The 21,615-nt window shown below is 49.8% G+C and overlaps 1 protein-coding gene across 5 annotated transcripts in view; it reads left to right on the plus strand.

Annotated features, from left to right (window-relative positions):
• Positions 1-21,615, plus strand: part of SLC4A11 (solute carrier family 4 member 11) — a 132,101-nt gene that overhangs the window by 48,274 nt on the left and 62,212 nt on the right. For all 5 annotated transcript variants that reach the window (XM_068149438.1, XM_068149441.1, XM_068149439.1 and 2 more), the window contains exons 2-3: positions 8,934-8,984; positions 20,491-20,643. In XM_068149438.1, coding sequence (XP_068005539.1) covers positions 8,934-8,984; positions 20,491-20,643 — 204 coding nt within the window. The remainder of the gene's footprint in view (positions 1-8,933; positions 8,985-20,490; positions 20,644-21,615) is intronic.

Consider the following 21,615-nt stretch of genomic DNA (forward strand, 5'->3'; position numbering starts at 1 on the left):
GGTAGAGCCAACTGTCACCACTCTTTGGGGTGTCCATGGGGTGTTCTTGTGGGGGGCATCTGTGGGAGCTGGCACTGCTGCAGCCAGTGATCTTCTATTAGATGGTTTTGTGGCGATGAGTATTGTGGAGGAAGCTGGGGAGGGGCTCCTGAGGGGAGTTGTGCAGTGCAGGGTGGTAAAGACTTTGGAGGCAGACATGTCTGATCCCTGAGCTCGTGTGTGGGTGTGTGTTTGCCTGGGAGTGAGCAGGCAGGAGGATGCTTCCTGCTTTTTAGCCTTTCAGTATGATGCTTTCTATTTTCACAGCCAGCGAGTCTGAACGTTTACTTCTGGGGTTTCATTTACCAGAGTGAGGATGGCAGTGATTTAAGATCTCCTCCACAATTTCCCTTCATTAGAAGAACATCCAGCTCCTTGCATACCATTCCTGATTCGATTCTTTTAGTGCTTGCTGTACCAAGGTGGTGTGGGGTTGGTTTTTTTTGCTACCTGGATCAGGACTGGCATGCCAGGGTGGTCACACTGATGGAGGACACTGTTTAGAGAGCTCCATGTCCCAGTGACTAGAGCAGATAGGAAGTGCCAGAGGGCTGCTGTCATGTCCTCCAAAAAAAATCAGCCAAGTGGCACATTTCCTACCAGTGTTAGAGATGTCTGGTGACCCAGACCTCTGTCCTAAAAAGAGGAATTTTGGTGAAGTGAATTCCTTGTGGGAAGCAAAAAGGTGGTGAAGATCCTTCAGGGACACTACTACTGGTAATGGTGCTTGCCTCCCCTGTTCCTCTGTGGTTCTGTGGCAAGAAGAGTGTCTGAAACATCACTACTTCTGGAATGTGCTGCCCAGGGAGGTGGTGGAGTCACCGTCCCTGGAGGTGTTCAAGAGGGGATTGGATGTGGCATTTGGTGCCATGGTTTAGTAGTCAGGAGGTCTTGGGTGACAGGTTGGACTTGATGATCTTTGAGGTCTATTCCAACCTTATTGATTCTATGATTCTTAAAGGGCTCTTGGCTAACAGGAGAATCCTCTCCTGTAAGGACTGCTGGAGGGTTTGGCCGTCTCTACACTTGAGGACAAAGCTTTGTCCCTGCAGGTCTGAGTCTGGTGGCTGAAGCAGCAGTGTGCCCTTGGCTTGGGCTGTGTAAAAGCATCTTCCTTCTCAGTGTCTGCTCTGGCCAGCACTCTCTCATTTTCCAGAAGCTTACCAAGGTGAAGGAAGTTGGAGTTCATTTGAATCTTGCTGGGTCATGGTTGTGTTCTAGGCTGTTTTCAAGGCCTCCGGAGCAGTTCTTGTGCAATGGTTTAATAAACTCCTTTGAGTAAAGGCCTCCAGCAGGACTCCTGCTGGTAGATGGTACTGCTGCCTGCTTTAAACCTCTGGGCATGCCATGTGGGAATTAGTCCCTCCTCACCCATCCTGCAGTGTCTTCATGAGGAGAAAGAGAAGCTGCGAAGGGAGCGGGCTGCAGTGCAGAATGGGAACGTAGATCTGCCCTTGGCTAGAGATGGGCTGGAGCATGCCTTTAAGCTCTCTCTGTGATGACAAGGACATTGCTAGCTCTGTACTCTTCAAACAGTGCTGCAGAAAGCAGTGCTGGGAAGAGCTTCAGATGCGTGATGGGCTTGTGGATGTAACTGGGGGGGAGCAGGAATGGAGCTGGCCCTTCGGGGAGCTGCTTGTGGGGCTGTGCTTCGTCCTTCCCAGCAGCTATATCACTGAGATGAGCAAAGGATAAGCTGAGGAGTGATGGGGCTCTGGTGTGCCTTGGGGAAGAAGGATTTATCCCCCTTAGCCTCTGCTGGGGGTGAAAGGTGGATGGATGTGTGTCTGCACTGAGAAGGCATTTGTGGTGCTTGCAGGGGGACTGAGGCTGTACAGCGGCACTGAAGGAGAGTCCTTTAGTTGGTCTTGCTTCTTACTCCTTCAAAATAAACCCTGGAGTCATACAACAGTTTGGGTTGGAGGGGACCTTAAAGTTCATCTTGTTTTAACCCTCCTGCTGTGGAGAGGGACACCTTCCACCAGATCAATAGCTTCTTGGAACGTAGCAATGCTGGATACTTCCCATTTCATGACTTACAAAAGGTCTTTTTACCCCCTCAAGGTTTTTTGTTTTCCTTTCTTTGACACAAAGTAGTAATTTCTGGGGACAGGGCTGTCTGGGCTTGCCATGGGCAGCACAGTGCTCATACACTGTATTTACTGGGCATTTTCCTGCCCAAGCATTAAAAAGTGTGCCTACTCATCGTACACCTCCTTGAATTAGTGATCTGTTTTGAAATCCTAACTAGTGTGGTTTGGGGTTTTTTTTGTTCCTCCTTCTTTTTGTGTGTGTCACACCTCTGCAGGCACAGAAGAAAAGCAGTAAAATCTCAGACTCTTATCCTGGATGTCTGTTGTTATTGCCCAGAAGAGTGGTATAGGGGCAGGCTTCTCGTGTCAGACTGTGCCAGTGTGAGCTGTGCTTTTGCCAGCATCTTCCAGCTGAAGTGTGCAGGGCTGGGGGTAGGGATCAGCTGCTGCAGGTGTAGGCAGAAAGGAGCAGTGGTCACTGAAGGCTGACTGCATGCTGCTGTCCATCTGCTCTTGCCGACTTGGATGGCTTTGAAAGAGTTTGCAGCAGATGTCCCCACCAGGAGACCTTGCTGCTTGGTTCTTCCCTGAGAACTGACACAACCTCATGCTTTAAGAGCCTGAGTGAGAGGGAATCCTGCAGCACTGATGCATTTGGACCTGATCAGTTCGTCAGTGTGATCAGATTTGCTGCCTGTCAAGCTCTGTTCTGCAGTGGTGCAGTTGTGTTACGAAAGGAGCTTGAAGCTTCCTCGTTCTCCTGATGTTGAACTCTTGTTGCATTTAGAGATTTTCCAGCTCTCAATTACAGGCTTCTTTCAGTCAATGTTCCACATAATTAAAAGGAAAACACAGACACCAAAAACCTTTTATCCTGCAGGTTTCCCTTGGGACAGTATTTCTTGTGTGTTACTCTTATTCTTCTCAGTCTCTGGGTTTCTGCTGACTTGGAGTGGAGGAGGGGAGCAGCAGCGTTGGGTTATTGGGTATGTGAAGCACAAACTGTGGCTTTCCCTCTGCACAAACCTGGGTGCAGCTCCTTGGTCACTTGGGCAGCTGTGGACTCCTTTGTCCTGTGATGCTAATTCATTGTGGGGTGGAGAGAATAAAGCATAAGAGGTGAGCTGAGAGTTTAATACTGACCAGAAGCCTTGGATAGTCATAGCTTTGTCAACTTAACTCAGATCTAAGCCTTGGATGAGACAATACATTTGTTCAAACTGGACTTGGCCCTGGATCTGTTTGGGATCATGCAACTAAGTGCAACATCATGCAGAGAAAGCGGTGTCCCACTCTTTAATGGTAGTGATGGACACTCTTAGCATTGACTGACAAAGTCCTGGAAGCCAGCTAGAAGCGGCCAAAACCTTGCTTCAAAGCTCCAACCCTGCATGTCTTCTGGCCAGTAGGTATTTTATGTGATGTTTCTTTTCACCCAGATAGCTGCAGCTCGGTCTGTCACACTGAGAGTTGGTCATTCCTCCTGGGAGGAAATGGGGAAAGTCTAAATGCTTTTCCAGCTGAACTTCTTGCTGTGGAGGCTCGAATGTTTTGCCCTCTCGACTTTATGACGAGGCATGGCATGTGCTGGTGAGCCTCAGAAAGGCTCTCAGAGCTTCAGCAAAACAAGGTGGAAGAAGGTGGAGGAAATTGGGGTGTGGGAGCTCACTGAGTAAAAGATGATGCAGTACTGAGGAGTACTTGTGCAGTAACTAAATGCTCGGTCAGAGCAGGCTGCCTGTGTGGAGGGACAACCCGAGAGCAGCCAGTGTTGAAGGGCTTGTAAATGAAAGTACCTGTCCAGTAACTCTTTCAAAATTACTGCCTCAGAGTAAACTGAATTAAATATCAAGACACTAGACCTCAGAAGGATTTATGGGAGGGAAGTTGTAAAATCCAAAGCCTGTAGTACCATGTGTGGGAAGCTCGTTAAGAGCTGTTTTGCTTCAGTGTAAGGCTTGTGCTGCCGAGGGCTGCTTGTTTGGAAGATGCCAGCAGCAGAACATTGTGTTTGAGTTACCAAAGTATCCAGAGAATGTGTTTTTACTTGTAATCCACTAATATTGCAAGGCTCAAGTGAACTTTTTTGCTAACCTTAGAAGAAGAGAGCTGCAGTGGGGTTATGAGATCCCAGGGACGGTTCCCACAGGAATTTAATAATGGGGGATGGCACGGCAGGGCTCGGCCTGGTGGTGTTGGGAAATGGAAATGGAGAAATGGAAAGAATGTAAGAAATCAGGAAGTAGATGGCCTCTTGTCTGCTGCTTCCCACTGCTCATCACTTGATTCATCCTAGTGCTCATTGCAAGCACCTCAATGATGAGTGACAAGGACAAACATATGGCTGAGGGTCTCTGACGCCACGTTGCCACTGAGGACAAGGCCCAGGGGGAAGTCCAATTCCTGATTTATCAATCAATAATTGTTAGCCACCTAATTATTGGTTAATTAGCCTTAATTAATGTTAACACCACCGCCCCCCCCCCGGCCATTGGAATGTGCTGCCCAGGGAGGTGGTGGAGTCACCATCACTGGAGGTGTCTAGGAAGAGCCTGGATGGGGTGCTTGGTGCCATGGTTTAGTTGATCAGATGGTGTTGGGTGATAGGTTGGACTTGATGATCTCAAAGGTCTTTTCCAACCTGGTTAATTCTAATACTACAGCAAGCTCAACTGTCCTAGCAGTTAAGGAGGAAACTTCCTGTACCTCCTCCTTGGTGGCTCTTGGAGTCACTGCAGTTGCTTCAAGTCAAAAGGCAATGACTTGCTCCTGAAATCTTAAGCTGCATCCCTGAGCCTAGAGAAATAGGCTTTTGCAGCACTTCAGTGCTGCAGCTCTCTTTTACCTTTTAATTCAGTGCTCATAAAGGGACAAGGAACTAGTCAGCAGCTTTCCAACGAAAAAGCAACTTAGTGGTGGCACTTCCAATGCCAGTCCAATTTAGTCTCATCTAATAGACATCCCTGTAGGGAATAAAGGTGGGGTGGCAGCAGAAACTTATTTGCTGGAGAAAATTAACTCTGAAGAATGAAGAGCACTGCTTAAATTGTCAAAAGAGCTACACCATGTGCTTCGTGGCAGGCAAGGGAAGGTGGCATCTTGTGCTGCCTTTGCACAGGGGGAGAGTGAGGGGAGGGTCTGGTTGTCCCTGTAGGTGTTGGATGAGAAAGCTGAGTCTGGAGAGTGTTGGCATGGACCTCTTGGGGAGAGATGCTGGAGACACAAGAGTGTGAACTGCCATGTTGGCTATCTTAGCTCTCTGGGCAGAGGCTTTCCAGCTTTGTTCCTAGAAGCCTGACCTTATGTCATGCTGAAATTGCTTTGCTTGGACTTCTTTTCTGAATTGCTGGAGTCTCTGAAGGAAAGCCTGGGGGAAAGGAGCTGGAGACGTGGGTTTGGTGGATCCAAGGGAAGTGGTGTGCTGGTATGGAGAGGTGCAACTCCCACCTTACGTTGATGAAATCCTCCCTAGACCTCTTCCAGCCTGCAAAGGCTGGTGCAGGGGCTGATTTATTCTTCGTGGAAACACTTGGGCAACTTCAGGCAAAGCCTGGAGCTTTGTCAGGCTGACTTCCAATGTATTGAGACTTGTATTCCTGCCCAGGCTTCCCTAAGCTAAATACTTGCATTGATTACTTGGTTGAGCTCTTCTAATTTCAAAAGTGGAGGTGAGATGAGGAGAGGCAGTGCAGGCTGGTGTGTGTGTCTCAGGCTATGCTACCTAGGGAGAAGAGGACTCTTCTCCATTGTCAGTTCTGCACAGCTCAGACCTATTGTTCCCATCTCCAGCAAAATTTGGTGAAGGAGTTGAGAGCTTGGATGTTAAAGCCCCTGTGAAGGGAGAGGCATATGGAGTCTGCTGATACATTTGCTCTGCTGACTTCAGCACAGTCTGGCTGGCCTTGTCCCTACCTGGCATCCCATCAAGCTAAGCTGTGCTCACTGCTGAAACTGATGGGGGAAACACAAGGAGAAGGCAGCTGCTGTGTAAGGAGGGAGGAAGATACTAACTGCACTCTTCCCTGAACCTGTCTCCTTTGTTCTGCTTAGTGAAGAAGTGGAGTGGGTGCTGCTTTCTCCAGATGCTCAGAGATGTAGATGATGTAACCTTCAGTTTACCCTTACTACCTCCACTTCTGCTCACTCTTTGACCTTTAAGCCAGTCCCATAGCTCTGTGTGGCCTGGGCTGGTGTAAATACCCCATCACCTCTCACCTCCTGGGCACGTAGCACACCGTCCTGCTGCTCATCTGCGTAGCACCTTCCGTGAGGTGCTGACAACTTTCCCAAAGGCTCCAGCAAGGCTGTTTTGAAGTCTGAGTACCCTTGGTGCCATGGGACTGCATTACGTGGGGAGAAGACAAATGACCAGGGCTGGACTTTAGCCAGGACATAGTAGGGTGAACGCCTGGTGCTTTTCCCACCCCCCTACCCCCCCCAAACGTGCCACTGCATCTTTAATTACAAGGTTAAGACCTCTGGTTTATGACTCATCTGAAAAGACAGCAGCTCCAACAGAACTGCCTGAGCATGTTGCCTAGGGGACTGTCGCTCATTAGTGACTCAGAGGAATGAGTGCCACCTAATGAAATGGCACTGCCTGCTGCAATACCCCAGCCTTGCCCTCTTTGTGCCTTGTCCAAGCAGCAATCAAACCAGGGTCTCCTGTCAGCCCAGGCAATACAGCAGCTAGAAGGTATTTGTAATGAAGAAAGCACCCACTTCTGAACCCCTGCTCCTTGAGTGCTGTCAGCCCATGGAATCACAGAACAGTTTGGGCTGGAAGGGACCTTCAAGGTCATCAAATAGGGTTCAGGGAAAGAAAAAGCAAACCCAGTGAAGGATGAACATGTTACTTCAGGCTTCCTCACAAGACAACAGAAAGGATAAATTGATAGAATCATAGAATTGTTTTGACTGGAAAAGACCTGTCAGGCTGAGTCCAACTCAGCTCTAACTCTACCAAGGCTGGTGCTAAACCGTGTCCCTCAGCACCATGTCTCTGCCTCTTTGAAACTCCTCCAGGGGTGGGGATTCAGCTGCCTGCTTCCAGTGTTTGGTAGTGTATCGATGTGTTTGGTATCCCATCCTGGTGGCAGTGTCAGCTCCGTGGGTAATCCATCACACTCTGTTTCCCTGGAACAACCTAAGTGCAATCACGGCACAATAACTCTCTTGCAAAGACTCCTTTGATCGCTAGCATTCTAATCAGTCTGGATGGATCTTCTCCTTCCCTTCCAAGTGGAGGCAAACAACTGACTCCTGTAATGGGTGCCCCTTGACCACGGTGTCTTTGTTCTTGCAGCCCATTGTTCTGGGATGAACTTGGAACATTATGTTTCTCCCTTGGACCAGACACTTGAACTGCCTTCAGGGCTTATGTGGCTATTTTTTTTAATGGTCAGCAAGGGTGTCCCTCCAGGAACCTGTACAACTAATTGCCTGCACTGGCAGGTCCGAGCCACAGCGGGCTGTGACAAGCACTGGGGCTGGAAGGCTCTGCCGTCAGCGGCGTGACTTGTATCCGTCTGCAGCACAAAGGCTCCCAGTGGGCCAGGATGAATTATGGTGCTTGAAAACGTGGCACACTGTAAAAAAGGGGGAGGGAAAGTAATAAAAGCACTTTACCCCATAACTTTTGGCTTACAGGTTGAGAAAGGGTCTTTGGGAAACTGTCTCATACCTCAAAGGAGAAGCAGGAAGCCTAATCTGTAGAACAATAAAGCAGGCACAACTTCTTTCCTTGTTGGACCAAGTTCATCCCAGGCTTGCGTAGGTAACCTGTGATTAGCCTGATGAAGTGGGGAGAGGCAGCAAGTCTATTCCTCTTCCTGATTGCATTTTGGCTGGGAAGAAGTATTATAAAGAGGCAGCACCTAGCAGCAGCTCTGAGGGGCTGTTTGAAGAGCTCTGTTAGCATCCTGTGGAGTGGGACACACCTGTATGGAAAAGCTGATGTGGATGGCCCGGTCTCAACTGCCAAATACTGCTGGCATTAGAAACAGCCAGGCTGGGCCTGGGTGCCAGGCTTGGAGCACACCTGACAGCAGGTGCTCCTCTGCTGTTTGAACATCTCTTTGCATGGTAAATAAGCAGCCTGCCAGCCCTTAAGCACAGCACTGACTGACTAACACACAAAGGATGTCCCACAGGGAATGGTGGGGGCTGGCTCTGGGGGCTGCCCTGTTTGTGGGCTTGCTCTTGGTGCAGATAGTGCTTGCTCCAGGACCTCAGTTCAGGAAGTGAGCCAAGGAAGGCTACAGTGTTCTGGTGCTTATCTGCTTTAGCTGATCCTGCTCTGGCAGGAGGATTGGACTTGGTCTTTGGAGATCCCTTCCAACCCCTACCATTCTGTGGTTCAAGTGCTGAGCACTGCTTTGGGATATCCTAATGATTAGGAGCAGCAGAGCAGGGTGTGAAATCCTGTTCTCATCTGGATTCAGATGTTTTCTTCTAAACTAAACCAATAACTTTAATCTGAGCTGTATTAGGTACAACCTGAACTGCCTTGTGGTTTGTATTTTGTTATTGCTGTGGTTTTTGGGTACACTTGTTGAGATTTGATAGGTCACTGAGATGATCAAGCTGGTCCTGACCATTGGTCTTGCTCTTTTGTGGTCCCAGCCCAGCATGTCTGAGATGTGCTTAACCTTTCTGAGGCTGTGACTGTTTCAGGCTTTCAGGTAAATGCTAGAGCAAATAAACAAAAGGGGAAAGTTGCCCCATTCAGGAAGAATCTGATGCCTGCAGTGTTTTGGGGCTGCCTTTGTGCTGTAATCCAGGCTTACAATGAGTCGAGCAGCAAGGTGGAGATATTCAGCCTCTTCATTCTTAAGTTTCCTTTTCTTCTTCTCTTTTCAGAGTCTCCACCAGCAGCGATGTCAAGAAATGGATACTTCTTTGAAGAGAGTGGCAAGTATCATTTGACTCCTTTGTGCCTACTGTCTGCTCCTTGGAGAGCTGCACAACGGGGCTAGCTGGGAACTCGGAGCAGGGGACAGAAAAGGCATTTAGCCTAAGCAGCATGAGGAGACTGTGGTGCCTGGGAGCGTTGTAAGAAGCAGACTCTGCCTTTTTTTTAAATCCTGTAGATTTTCTGGCTATTCAAAGCAGTAAATAATCATCCTCCCATTGTCACCAGTGACTCTTCTGGGTGGCTCCTTGTTTTTCAGGTTCTTTCATGACGTTTTCCTGTAATACAGGCTGGCAGGTGTGTTTGCTTGTCATCTTCTGGAGTGGAGATCGTGTGTAGGTGTCAGACATCCTGCTGAGAGCATCAGGCAAATGTTGGCTGGCTCTGGGAAAGGCATCTGGTAGTGCAAAGTGCCTGGGGCTTCCCTCCCTTGACCAGGTGCTTGGGGTATCCAGGACTTCAAATGGTGAGAGCAGTAGGCTCTGGTTACTTAGGCTTGTAGATGCTTGCAGCTGTCACAAGGCTCATCTCTTTTGTTTCAGGGGACCAAGTCTTAGGTGAACATCTGGGAAGGGGAAGCTAAGTATCTGCCAGATGCAGCAGATCCCGCACTGCTCTTGGCAGCCCTTCCTTTGGCACTGGCTTGCTTCCCTTCTGTGAAAGTGTTAGAGCAAATTCCTAGGTGTAGAAGGATGGAAGTGGAAGGCAGTGCTCACATCTCTAGTAAGATGCCTTTTCTAAGGTCTGGGTTGAGTTGCAGGAGGGCAGAAATTAATGCCTGGCCTCAGGGAATTCTGAAGGCATATGGGGCATCAGGTCTTAGGTACCCTTGCTTCCATCTTCTCTGGCTTGCTTGTGGCCTCTTGGGATGTGCTTGGTGCTTTCTTGAAAACTGGGTATATCAGAAAGTGATGCAGGTTGGGGCTTGGAGAGATTTCTAGGTCTCCAAGCTCTGGCTCAGGGGACCTGGGGGAGAAATGCTGCTGTATGACAAATGTCTTCTGGAGCTATCTACTTCCTCCCAAGCCCGCCTGCCACAGCACAGCTGTGTGCCCTAGGTCTTAAATGGAAAAGCTCTTCATGCCCTCTTCCAGGGCTTGGTGTCTTAGCTTCCTTCAGCTGTCCAAACAGCAACAACAACAGAACAAACCTCCCCCAAACCAAAACAAAAAAAAACCCAACCCAAACAGATCAAACAAAAACTCCAACAACCCAGAAACTAAACCCCAAACCAAACACACACAAAACCCCCACAAAAAAAAACCCAACCCAAACTAACCAACCAAAAATAAACCACTACCCTAGTCTGGATGTTTTCAGAGCATGTGGTTGTGACATTCTGTGCCAAGCTCTCCTGGGAGACATGCAGCTTGGTGTCATAGTATCAGTCAGGGTTGGAAGGGAGCACAAGGATCATCTAGTTCCAACCCCCCTGCCATGGGCAGGGACACCCCACGCTAGATCAGGCTGGCCAGAGCCTCATCCAGCCTGGTCTATGGCAGTGAGCATTTACTTCTGCCCTACTTGTGTTATTACTCAGCTTCCTCCTTTGTCCTAAGGAGATGGCACCTGTGAGGACATCACAAAACTCTGTGTGCTTCTTTCCAAACTTCTAGAATAAACCTTTATTTAGAATAAACCAAACCAGGTTGGAAGAGACCTTCAAGATCGTGTCCAACCCATCAACCAATCCAACCCACCCAAACAGCTAACCCATGGCACCAAGCACCCCATCAAGTCTCCTCCTGAACACCTCCAATGATGGTGACTCCACCACCTCCCCGGGCAGCCCATTCCCATGGGCAATCACTCTCTCTGTATAGAACTTCTTCCTAACATCCAACCTGAACCTCCCCTGGCACAGCCTGAGACTGTGTCCTCTTGTTCTGGTACTGGCTGCCTGGGAGAAGAGACCATCATCCTCCTGTCTACAATGACTTCTGCCTGGTTTGGGGGAAGAAGGGAAGGTGGCTTGCAAGTTCTTCAGCCTTGAGTGGTGACTGCAAACACAGTGGATTTCTTGGTTGTTTCATGCTCAAACCTGCTGTCATTCTGGTTCCTCATTACAAACTGACCTTTTTTTCCCCCCAAGTTCTGTTGCTGTTGAGTGAGTCACCTTCTGCTGCCTGATTTAACTGAAGGCTTCTGTGTTTCTGCATGTGATACACGGCCAGAGAACCTTGGGAGGTTGCCAGTGTGAATGCTGACATGCCTCTGTGAGGCAGTGCTTTGGTTCTCTCTGCACAGAGGTTTTGTGCACTCAGGTTCTTGAAGACTTGCCTGAAACCTTAATCTGGGCTAGAGGAAACCACAGAGAAAGAAGTTGCCTTTTCAGGTGGTTTCAAAACTGCTTGTTTTGAAGTTTTGTTTAGATGTAGGAGGTCATTAGGAAGACCAAGAGATCCTCTTACCCCACCTTTAAAAGAAAAAGATGTGTTGAAGAGGGAAAATATAAAAAATAACCTACTTCAGTTCCTTTAGCACTTTCTTCCTTTCCCAGTACTTTTCCCTGTTTCAGTGGGGCAGCATCTTGTGATGCTTGCTCCTTCCACACTCAAGCTTTCTTCCTTACCTCCTCCTGAGATCTTGCATCTGTTTAGTAGCTTCAGTAGAGGCATTAAGAAAGGAAATAAGTTTGTGCCTGCACAGGTAGAAGGTTCTGAAGGAGAGTGTGGTGGCAGGAGGTGCGATGGCAGCTGTTGGCTGTGTTGTTTTAATAGTTGTCCTCTGACACCTGGCAGATGAAGTCCATGTTTTCAGTCCTTTTGAGTCTGTGGAGCAAGCCTCTTGCATGTGCAAATGAACCAGATCTGGCAGGGCCCAGTAACATTTGGTGTCCCTCTACTCACTCTGTGTGTTTCAGTCCCTTGAATCTTCAGTGAGGTTGTTTTGCCAAGTGAGTTTTCTTCCCTGTAACTATAAGTGACTAATGAGATGATTGTGTAGACCCAATCCAAAGCTGGAGATAATTGGAGTCCTGATGAAATGGAGCTCAGCAATCAATGTTTAGAGTAACAACTCATCAAGCCCTATATTGTCTCTTGGCTCTCAGCCTCCTGCACCCTCCTTGGTGGCAGAGGGGAGTATCCAGTGTCTCCTACAAGTGAATTAGCTCCGAAGGCATTGATATTAGCTGCAAGTGATTTAATTCTGCCAATATATGATGAGCTTTTTAATTGGCCCAAGAGCTTGCCCTGATAAGACATAAGGCTGAAGACTCTCTTGTTCCTCTTGCAAAATCCCAAGGAAGGAGCCCCAGTGCAGTGCTGAGGGTATCTGGATTGCTGCCTTGGTTTAAAGCTGGCTCAACAGATACTGCAGCAGAAACTTCTTTCTTTGTCTTCCAGAGTAAATCCTGCACTGCTTGGAGTGCTCTTACTCTTGCTGATTAATTGGTTGGGCTGGCACAATAAATTGCAGTTGTATTGAAGAGCCCCAAGGTCTGGCTTGGGATGTTTGGATATATTTTATCTGCTTGTTGTTGTTTTCCAGTTTGCAGTTCAGTTTGTGTGCTGGAGGGAGGGGGTGTTGGGTTTTCAGAGCTTTTGTTTGTTTTGTTAGGGGTTTTTGGGGTGGTTTTCCTCTTCTAAGTTTGTCTTTATCTGTCTTGGAATTGTTTTCCTAACTAAGAGATTAATCTAAATGTCTCTAACAAATCCTTGCACAATGGGATTCCCCCTGATCAGATGCTGAGTTTACCAGCAGGAGATGCACCATTGGTACTTATGGAGAGCCCAGGGGGTTGGCTTGCAAGTCTCTTGCAGAGCTTCATTTCTCAAACCTGTCTAGCAGGAGGCCCTGTAATAAACTGAACAGCCCTGATTTCTGTGGGTCCTGCTGCAGCACTGCAGTTCCACGTGCTGCTGCTGCTGCTCTGTGTGTTGTACAAACAAAACAAAGTAAAACCAAAGCTCCACTGAATTACTTGGATTATTCACAGCATTTCCTAGAAATCTGGCTGCAAAACACAATACTGGAATTAATTCAGCAGTGTCTGGGTGTGGGGGGTGGTTTGGTTTGGGTTGGTGTTGTGTGTGTGTTTTTGTAGCAGATGATTTATTTATTTATTTAAGTTCTGTTACAAATTATCATTGAAGTGGCAGAGGAACTCTTGTTGCTGTCTGGCTCTTCTTGCCAAACAGAAAGGGACCTGGGGGTGCTGATTGACAGCTGGCTGAACATGAGCCAGCAGTGTGCCCAGGTGGCCAAGAAGGCCAAGGGCATCCTGGCATGCATCAAGAATAGTGTGGCCAGCAGGAGCAGGGAAGTCATTGTGCCCCTGGACTCTGTATTGCTTAGGGCACACCTTGAGTCCTGTGTCCAGTTCTGGGCCCCTCAGTTTAAGAAGGACATCGAGACACTTGAAGGTGTCCAGAGAAGGGCAACAAGGCTGGGGAGAGGCCTTGAGCACAGCCCTGTGAGGAGAGGCTGAGGGAGCTGGGGTTGCTTAGCTTGGAGAAGAGGAGGCTCAGGGGAGACCTTCTTGCTCTCTACAACTACCTGAAGGGAGGTTGGAGCCAGGAGGAGATTGGTCTCATCTCTCAGGCAACCAGGACTAGAACAAGAGAACACAGTCTCAAGCTGCACCAGGGGAAGTTTAGGCTGGTTGTTAGGAAGAAGCTCTTCACAGAGTGATTTGCCATTGGAATGTGCTGCCCAGGGAGGTGGTGGAGTCACCATCCCTGGAGGTGTTCAAAAGGGGATTGGACGTGGCACTTGGTGCCATGGTCTAGTCATGAGGTCTGTGGTGACAGTTTGGACTTGATGATCCTTGAGGTCTCTTCCAACCTTGGTGATTCTGTGGTTCTTGACAAAAGATTGACTCAAAGCAGGGGCAGAAACACAGGGCTGAGATTATGGTCAGTAATGGAGGGATCTGCTACTGAAAGGATGAAGATCTGGTCTTGGTGGCTCACCTGCTAGACACTTTCTACCTGTGTTTTGCCACATTGTGGTTTAGTCTGTGCTCTTGAAGCATTCTTGAAATCTTGGGTAATTCACTGACATCTCCATAGCAGGTGGCCATTACTCTGGCAGGCTGCAAACCCATACCTGATGGGCTCCCAGCGACTGTTCAGGAGTCACAAAGCATCATTTATGGGCTGCCTGGGGAGGTGGTGGAGTCACCATCACTGGAGGTGTTCAGGAGGAGACTTGATGGGGTGCTTGGTGCCATGGGTTAGTTGATTAGATGGTGTTGGGTGATAGGTTGGACTTGATGATCTTGAAGGTCTCTTCCAACCTGGTCTAGTCTATTCTCTTCTGTCACTTGACACTTTCTTAGCTCTTCTGCCCCTTAAGGTACCAGTGCAGGGGCTGGGACTGGAAGACACTTCTCTAAGTCCACTTTAGGTGACCTAGAGAAGTCATCAGCCTTCCTGTGCCCATGCATAATACTGGACTCAAAGAAGGAGGTTATCTAACAAAGGCTTGGGAGGTAAGCTCCAGACTCTTTTTGTCAATCAGCTGTCAGCAGCCAGCTCTGAGCAGTCCAGCAATGCAGTTTGTGGGCTGGTGTCAACCCTGTCCAGGTGGCGGCTCCCTGCTGCAGGATGGGAAAGTCTTCATAGGACAGAAATAGTCTGGCCAGGGTATCTCTTGACTTGTGAACCAAAGGAAGAGGTTAAAATTCTAGCAAGCACCCAGCTGTATGCAGAACTGCTTCAGAACTGCTTTGAATAATCAGCATGGCCTGGGTGTTTAATTTTGTGGGGGACAGCATCACAAGGTGTGAGTTGATAGCAGCTTTTGGAGGGTATTGCTCTGGGGCTGAAGTTGTTCTTGCCTGTGAAATGGAGTCTTTGGTTAGGAAGCAAGACACTTGGCTCAACTGCTTTGCAGACTCTTGTGACTCAAAGCAATAAGTAACCCCCTCACTCTGAAGTCTAACCTCAGTAGGAACACTTCAATTTAGGCAAATATTTACTTGCAAGCTGCTGTTCTATCAGCATTTGTTTGAAAAAGGAGAGTACCTTGCTTATGTTGGAGGAGTCCTTCTGCCCTAGTGACATCACATCTGGGCCAGTTCTGGGCTTCCCCAGTTCAGGAGAGACAGGGAACTACTGGAGAGAGTCCAGTGGAGGCTACAGAGATGCTGAGGGGTCCTGGAGCAGCTCTGTGAAGAGCAAAGGCTGAGAGCCCTGGGGCTGTTGAGCCTGGAGAAGAGCAGCCCTGCAGGGGATCTGAGCAATGCTCAGCAAGAGCTGAAGGGCAAAGACAAGAGGATAGGGCTGGACTCTTCAGTGGTGCCCAGTGACAGGACAAGGGGCAGTGGACACAAACTGGAACACAGGAGGTTCCATCTGAACAGGAGAAATTTCTTTGGTGTGAGGGTGCTGGAGCAGGCTGCCCAGAGAGGTTGTGGAGTCTCCTCCTCTGGAGAAATTCCAAACCCACCTGGACATTGTGATCCTGGGCAAGCTGCTGTGGGTGCTCTGCTTCAGCAGGGGAGTTGAACTGGATGATCCCCAGAGGTCCCTTCCAACCCCTATCATACTGGGATTCTGTGAAATCAGTGTTGGAGATGACCAGGAGCTTGCCTGCCTTGGCATGTGAAAGTGGGCTGCTGTTGAAGCCATTTTTATGACCTTGGTTTTCAGTTTCCCTGGTGTAGGGCCATGGGTTAGTGTTTTAGCAGTAGCTGTGGGATTGTGAGCTCTAGGTGAGCAGCTGGATGTGATGGTCTCAAAGGTCTCTTCCAGCCTCAACAGTTTTATGCATCAGAATGGTGTAGGGGTTGGAAGAGACCTCTGATGATTGAATCCAATCCTCCTGCCAGGGCAGGATCACCTGAAGCAGGTTACACAGGACTGCATTCAAGGGGGCCTTGAGACTTTTCAGAGAGGAGACTCCACCACCTCCCTGTGCAGTCTTAGTTCTGTATCACCTTCAATGTGAAGAAGTTCCTTCTTATGTTGAAGTGGAGCTTCCTGTGTTCGAGTTAGTGCCTGTTACCTCTTGTCCTGTCACTGGGGACTGTGGTTCTCTTGTGCCCTGCTAATCTAGCTCCACAAATGCACACCTTCACCTCATCCCTGCAACTCCTAAAGCAGCAGCAGTACCTCTGCCTAAAAATGTGTAGTCTAGAACTAGGCTAACACCTGGCTAATGCCAGCAGGAACAATGTCCTATCTCCCCCAAAACTCCTCCTTGGCTGCTTTGTCTGGCTTGCTGTGCTAAAGTGTGTCTGCATGAGATGAGTGGGTGGATGCCTTTTGACTCCTAAGCTGCTGCTTAACCTGCATGCATGCAGATGTTGGTTTTTAAACCCTACCATTGCTTTGGCCTCCTCAGAGGCACACTGAGAGGTTATGCTGGGATGTGTCTCCTAACCCGGGCCGTGAGATGCTGCTGTTAGTCACGCAGCTGCTTTTCTCCCAGGAAATTTGACTTTGATCATTACAGTTTAGGCTTTCTTGTGGAAAAAGTGTGCAACCCCTGGGCTGGGAGTGCTGCCCCACAGAGCAATCAGGCTTTTCTAGGACTGAAGCTGTGCCTCCTGCAAACTACTACTCTGCTGCCTTTATAACTCCAGGTGCAGCTGCCAGGTGCCACCAAAGCAGCGGTGGGAGAGGTAATGCCACCTCGCACTGCTGTGCAGCTCACTTCATTGTTTTTCTCAACTCAACCCTGGGCTCAAAAGCAAAATAGCTGCAGGGCAGGTGCCTTGGCAGAGTTAAGAGGGTAGGTAGCAGCAGGACCAGGCAGATGAAATGGAGCTGAGATTATGAGAGTAAGAAGAGAAGGCTGGGGGTGGATAGTGAGATCCCGGAGCAAAGCAGGCTGAGACCAGGAATGAGTTGCAGGGGAAGTGCTGATGCTTCACAGGGGAGTGGATAGAGAAACTCCTTTGTTGGTTGGAGTTTGGGTTGTGTGTGGGGGGGATTGTCTTTGTTTTCCTAGCACCTGCATAAAATGGGGGGTGGGGGTGCTGGCTTATTTTCAAGTTGCATGGGATGGGCTGAAGTACAGAAACGCTTGGGGTCAAGGAAAACTTTATGCCCTGAAAGGGTCATCAAGCTCTGGAACAGGCTGCCCTGGAAAATGGTGGAGTCACCATCCCTGGGGGGATTTAAAAGCCATGTGGGTGCAGTGCTGAGGGATGTGGTTGAGTGGTGGCCTTGGCAGTGCTGGATTAACAGTTGGACTCCAAGTGGAAGGTCTTTTCCGACCAAAATGATTCTGTAGCATCTGCTGCTTGCAGCTGCAGGGGACAAGGAGCGGGTTTTGTTCCAGCACACTGGAGGATGGTGCCTGCTGTCCTTGGCCTTGAGCACTTGTCATGCTGTTCCATCTGTCTGCTAGGAGATGAGTCCTGCAGGTTGGACTGGGGGTGTCATCCTTACCATGAAGTGTTCTTCAAGGTGCAGGAGGGCTGCCCTCATCTTCTCAGGCAGCCTTAACTCAGCTCCTGACTCTAGCCTCCTACTCAGCACAATTTATGTTCCCTGACACTTTTAGACTGTATTTCAGGCTGAAGTGACACTTCCTGTGCTTGGAGGTCTGACTCACCCTGTCATTTGCCCATGGCACTTCAGCAAATGCTGCCTGAGGATGAAGGTGGCAGTTTGCAGTGGTAAGGTAGAGGGGACAGGGCAGCTTTGGACTGGGGGAAACTCTTCCCCATCCCATCTCAGAGAGTATACACAGGTGCCTAACTCTGCCCTCCCCCTGCTGAAGCAACTGCTCCTGGCAAAGGCTGTAGGTGTTAGTGAGACTCTGTCCATGTGGAAACCTGATCAGTGTTTATGCAACTTGTGCAGCAGCCACGGCAGATCCTGCTCTCAACTTCTGCAAACCACCAATCAAACTTCCAGTGGAGCTGAACAGCCTCTCCTGTCGCTTGTGGCATCTGCTGCCCTTCAAGCAGCAGGGATGGCACTTGGTGATTGTCAGCCAGTGGGGGAGAAACAGCTGCCAGGCCTGGAGGCAGCTCCTGAGCTGTGCTCAGAGGAAAGGGAAGGTGCATCTGGCATGCACGCAGCAATTCTTCTTGCCTCACGATAACCCTGTGTTGGACAGGTGTTAGTTGCTTGTGTTTGAAAATGCCTGGCAGACTAATAAGCTGAAGGATTCAAACCAGGAGTGGTCTGAAGCTTTGAGGTGGTTCAGTGACAAAGCAGACACCTGCCTGGGAGTGCAGTTCCTGTATGGCCCAGATTTGGGATTATTTGCAAGCTGAACGTTTTGTCCGTCCCTTGCCCAGGGGACGTGAGGCGAGGCTGCCTTTTGTTCTGCTCTTTCCTCCCCTGAAGAGGGAGGAACAGAGGATACTTCCCTTGCCAGAGTCCTCACTGACCTCTGCCCAGCCCTCTGATCCTACTCCACCCTTGCCCTTCTTCCAGCTCCTGTGCTGCTTCTCTCTTGTCTCCAGCCATTGCCCTTCTCAAGCTGGTTTCAGTAGGCTTTGGAAGTGAACAAGTAGTCTGCCTTGCTTGGCTCCTACCCATCTGTGTCCTAATGGCATTAGAACACTGGGGGAAACCTCAGTCATGTTCTCAGAGCTGTGTGCTTAAATCATCTTCCCCCTGTGTGCTTCCCATCTGACTTGCCAAGTGGGAAGGATGCAGAAGCATAGACCTGGGGCTGCAGTCCTGGATATGACCGAGGTGGAAAGGTCAGGATTGTGGTTTTGAGCCTACCCCAGACTGATTGTTGTTGTGCAAGCCTGCCCCAAGCTCTGCTGGCACCAGGAGGGCTCCCAGCACTGGTGGGTGCTCTGCTTTGCTGAGGAGAGGTTTTGGTGTCAGCTGTGCATTCTGAAAGAAGCACAGGCCGAGTCTGGCACTTTGTTTGGGACTGAGATGCTTGCGTAGGGCTTTGCAGCGCTTCGGATGCCAGCAGGCACCCCATCCAGCTGCTGTCTGTTCCTCCAGGACACAGGCTGCTCCTCAAGCCTGGCACATCTCCCAGCCTTTGTGCAGGTGTTTCATACCTGGTGGTGTCCACAGTGCCATGATACTTCAGGTGTTGTGTTCAAGTGTGTCCTGTACTTTCCTTACCTCATTTCTTTCTGTCTGTCTCTGGACAAGCTTTTGTCGTGCAGGGATAGAAAAAGCTGCTAAGCTCCACCAGTAGCAGAGGACATCACTCTGCAGTTTTGCTTCCTTTCTGGCAGTTGGATGGGGACAGCAGCACATTGGATCCTTTTTGAAGGCTTCAGAACAGTTCTGATAGTACCATCTCACATTTATTCCTGTCAAGTAGGTAGAGAGAGGCAGAGATCCTGAGGCTGCATTATGTGAGTTGTTTTGCCAGGTCTCCTATGCCTTAGAAGAGCGGTTCAGAAGTCACATGGAGCCTTAAAGCCCCTTCACCCCTCCTGGGGAGACGCTGAGCACTTGGGACAAGCACCCATCGCTGTGTCACTTGTGGCAGGAAGCGCTGCAGCTCCTGTCCTGTGTCACCGAGTTCCTGTTTGTGGCCTCCCTGCCTGGGGCTTGTTTTCTGCCATGGTGAGCAGTCCGCTGGAGAGCCCTGCGAGCCCTGGTGTGCTGCTTCCAGCTGCTACTGCCTCTACATTTGCTTCTACCAGGCTGCAAAAGAAGTCATCAATATTTCAGTTTCCATTCAAGCCTTCTCCTTGCAGCTCACCCTTTTCATTTGGCTCTAGTGCCTAAAGGAAGTTAATGAAATGCATCCCTCCTGCTTCAAATCAGCCCTAAAAGACTGGTCAGGAGGTGGGTAGAAGCTGCTGAATAATCCTGGCAATGTAAAAACTGACATTCTCTAATGTCCCTAATTCTCCTAATTAAACATGATCCACGAGTGCACCACCAGAGTCCTCCAGCGGCTCTGCAATGAGACGTTGCAGTGAACCAGCTTGCTGCTCAACCAAGCTGCCTTCACCTCCATTAGAGCTGCAGAAGGCTGAGGAGTCTTCTGCTGTAATTAAGAAACTTGTCTCTCTTTCTCAGTGCAGCCACCTCCTGTGACCTGCTCCTCTGCCCTGTGGGGAGCTGTGGGTCAGTCTGTCCCTATCAAGTGTCTCCTTGGAAACCTTTTTCTTTTTCTCCTTTTTCCTCCCCCCTCCCTCAGTTTCAAGTTGCTGGATGGCAAAGCGATGCGGCTGAGCTGCCGGTGACTCGAGCTGCTGGGTGTTGGGTTTAGGGTGGGCTGGGGCTGTGCGGTGGCTCTTGCTTCTGGAGGATTGTTGGCTGTTTTTATGGCTTCCAGTCAGAGTTTTCATCCTGTTTTTACCATCTGAGAGGAGCAAGGTGCAGACTTGGTTTTGCCGCTCACACCGCTGAGCAGGCTGCTGCGTGAAGCCCATGGTCCAGGCCCCAGAGCAGCCATTTGGACGCACCTGAGGCCAACCCCGAGTGGCCTGGGGCTGATTGTTTCTGACTTTGGCCCCCTGCCAGAGGAGGGTTTTAAGAGAAGGCTCTGCCAGGCCCCAGGTGCTGCCGATGCAGCCCTCGGCAGCTGCGGTCGGTGGGTATGCCCCAGCCCGGCGGCCGCCGCCTCCTTCCCCGGCCCCGCTGACCCTTTCCCGTCTCGCTGCAGGGTACCTCAAGTGCGACACGGACGATGGCTGCGAGGCCAAGGAGGAGACGGGTGGCGAGGAGCTCTTTGACGCCGTGAACTCCTCCATCGTCTCGGGGGACAGCATCCGCTTCTTCGTCAATGTCAACCTGGAGGTGCCGCCCAATGCCACCGGTGAGTGTCCCCCTGCCCAGCCTCCGAGGGGTGCCTGTTCCTTGCTGAGCAATTGTGGAGCCACTTTAGGACAAGTATGGGTCACCTGCCCTGGATGACTCTGCTTTGGACTGGATGATCTCTCGAGGCTGCTTCCAACCCCACTGTTCTGTGACTCCAAGTCTGACTGCCGAGGAGGTTTCCAGCATCCTGACTCCCTTTTTCCATTGAAAAGGTCTCCAGTTTGGGACCTGGCTGTTGCTCTGGCTGCTGCTGCCTCTGGTCACTGAAAGAGAGCCATTTCTAGGGAGAAATGAGGATTTTTGGTGTGTGTCATCTCCATAGATGATTCAGACGTGGCTCTGGGGCTTCCCAAGGGCTTTTTGACATTGTTTCTTTGTAAAGGTTTTAATTGAAGCCCATGAGGTGGGTCAGAGATGTGGATCCCCCAGGTCAGTCACTGCTGTCTGCAGCAGCCAGTAAAGGAAGAACGAGTATAAAGGGACATTTGGCACTAGGGAATGGCTTCTCTTGGGGTTTAGCATCCTAGCTAGAGGCAGGCAATCTTTCTACCTGCTGAGTAGAGGCAGGTAGCAAAACTGAAGAGAAAAGCAGCTTGTTAGACATCTCTGATGAAGTTCAGGCCCCCCTCAGCTCTCTGCAGTACAGGAACGTGCTGCTGTGTGCCATGCTCTGCTTATCAATACAAACTACTTGCTTAAAGTGAGAGCCCAAGGGTCAGGCTCCCCCCAAATATACTTTAGCATATTTGCCTGCTTCCAGGTAGCTTCATGCAGGGGATGACTGTGTGCTGTACTCAAGGGACTGTGTGGTGCTGGGGGTAAACCCACCAGCAAAATGCCTATATCAGCACTGAGTGGTGGTTTGGCTTGCATCTGGTGGCCACAAAGGAGGTGGTTGTGCAGTCATGTTGCAGATGGATGTGTCTGCCCCAAGCTGTGCTGTTTGTTTACTACCTGCCAAGCCGGCATC

Source organism: Melanerpes formicivorus, unplaced genomic scaffold (assembly GCF_026170545.1).
Source record: "Melanerpes formicivorus ecotype bairdi unplaced genomic scaffold, bMelFor1.0.p_v2 SCAF_18, whole genome shotgun sequence".
Taxonomy (NCBI): Eukaryota; Metazoa; Chordata; class Aves; order Piciformes; family Picidae; genus Melanerpes; species Melanerpes formicivorus.